Source organism: Antrostomus carolinensis, unplaced genomic scaffold (assembly GCF_000700745.2).
Source record: "Antrostomus carolinensis isolate BGI_N321 unplaced genomic scaffold, ASM70074v2 scaffold47116, whole genome shotgun sequence".
In the NCBI taxonomy this organism is placed as follows: domain Eukaryota; kingdom Metazoa; phylum Chordata; class Aves; order Caprimulgiformes; family Caprimulgidae; genus Antrostomus; species Antrostomus carolinensis.
In genome coordinates, this window is record NW_010322057.1 from 6220 (window position 1) to 8057 (window position 1838).

The 1838-nt window shown below is 56.1% G+C and overlaps 1 protein-coding gene across 1 annotated transcript in view; it reads right to left on the reverse strand.

Moving 5' to 3' along the window:
- Nucleotides 1-690: 690 nt before the first annotated feature.
- The window catches only part of GOLT1A (golgi transport 1A), a 1479-nt gene continuing 331 nt past the window's right edge, over nucleotides 691-1838 (reverse strand). Inside the window, exons 2-5 of the mRNA XM_010170123.1 lie at nucleotides 1415-1506; nucleotides 1127-1305; nucleotides 910-973; nucleotides 691-729 (exon numbers count right to left, since the gene is read on the reverse strand). Coding sequence (XP_010168425.1) covers nucleotides 691-729; nucleotides 910-973; nucleotides 1127-1305; nucleotides 1415-1506 — 374 coding nt within the window. The remainder of the gene's footprint in view (nucleotides 730-909; nucleotides 974-1126; nucleotides 1306-1414; nucleotides 1507-1838) is intronic.

Below are 1838 nucleotides of genomic sequence, written 5' to 3' on the forward strand. Positions count from 1 at the left end.
GCCCTGAGAAGGTCCCTGTGCCATCTCCAGCCACGGCCATGGGAAGATCCCCATGCCATTTCTAGCCATGACCATGGGAAGGTCCTCATGCCACCTCCAGACATGGCCATGGGAAGGTCCTTGTGCCACTTCCAGATGTAGCCATGGGAAGGTCCCTGTGTCATCTCCAGCCACAGCCATGGGAAGGTCCCTGTGCCACCTCCAGATGTAGCCATGAGAAGATCCCTGAGCCACCTCCAGATGTAGCCATGAGAAGGTCCCTGTGTCATCTCCAGCCACAGCCATGGGAAGGTCCCCATGCCATCTCTAGACATGGCCATGATGCTTCTTGGTGACACTAAGAGGAGCCAGAGCTGGAGCAAACCCTGAGCCACAGGAAAGGAGCACAGTCTGAGTTTGGTCTCAGACTCATTTTTTTTTATTAAATCTTTCAACAGGGGAAGACAAAAAGAATAAAATAATGCTGGTGATTCCAGAGCCCGTCTGGCACAGCGGTGGGTCCCCGGAGCCTTGCTCAGGAGCTGCTCACAGGAGCTCCACGGGGCAGTGAGGAACCATTCCCACAGCGGTGGGGCTCCAGCCAGTGCTGAGGGTCCCAGGGCTGAGAGAGGCAGCAGCTCACCAGAGGAGAGCCAGGCCCAGGGCTCGCTCACACCGTCCCATCTCCAGCGATGCAGCCCATCTCGCAGGTCACACCATGGAGCTGCTGTCTCCCACCTTCTGCAAGAGCTGCAACAGGGACAGATCCTGATTAGCAGTGAAATCCTCCAGAGCATCCTCAGGGGACTGCAGAGAGACCACAGTGACCTTCCCTGTCCGGTCCCAACCATGGTGATTGATATCACCCAAGGACTGCAAACCCCAAGGGTCACATCCACCCAGGAGAACCATGCCCAGCACCCTGCTCACCTTGCTCAGCACGGGGATGTTTACCAGAGAGCCCAAAAACCCAAAAGCCACCGGGAAAAAACTTCTGCACCAAAACAAAAGTCTCTGTTAAGCTCTGTGCCAGGATTTTGCTGGGAGGGGAACAGTGGGTGCTGCAAGGCATGAGGATCACCCAGCTCCTGCTCTCCAGCCCAGGGCACCCATGCTGCACCAGGGAGCTGGGTGCTGTGGGACGGACCTGAAGAGGGTGATGAAGCCATAAGCCTCCAGCAACATGCCCAGGAGGGGCCATCGCATGAGGACAATGAGGACCCCACTGAGGAAGAAGCTGGTGCCCTTCATCTTTGGCCGCTGGAAGAAGAAGGTGAAGGTTCTCCTGAAGCCAATGATGAAGACCAAGCCGGAGAGGAAGAGGATCTGGGAGGAGGAAGGGGAGAGAGTCAGAGAATTCCTGCACAGACAGACTCTTTGCTCCATCCTGGGCATCATCACCTGCTGTGGAGAGCCCTGGCTCTGCTGTACTCACGTTCCCAAAGGCCAGGAGCACTGAGTCGAAGTACAAGAGCATTCCAAAAAGGACAAAGAAGAGGCCAAAGCCGACCAGTCCCACGCCGATCCCTGCAGAGGACAGGAGGGTTGAGATGGGATCTTGGGCACACAGCTCAGGTCCTACCTCAGGCTGTGGTTCCTCTCCTTGGCACCTCCCTGGCCCATTCCCTGCCACAAATGTGCTTTGGATTTGTCTCCAAAGCTTAGAGACAACCTTGGAGAGGTTGTCAGTACCCCAGGAACCACCCTGGGCTGCCAGATAAAGAATAAACCACAAAGAAAAAATAAACGGGGAGGTTTGGTCTCCAGCGTTTTTCTAAACAGTTGCACGAAGGGTGTTGGCACAGGCAGCTGGTGGGAGAGGCTGGAGGTGCTCTCTGGATGAGCCAGGCACCTCCCCA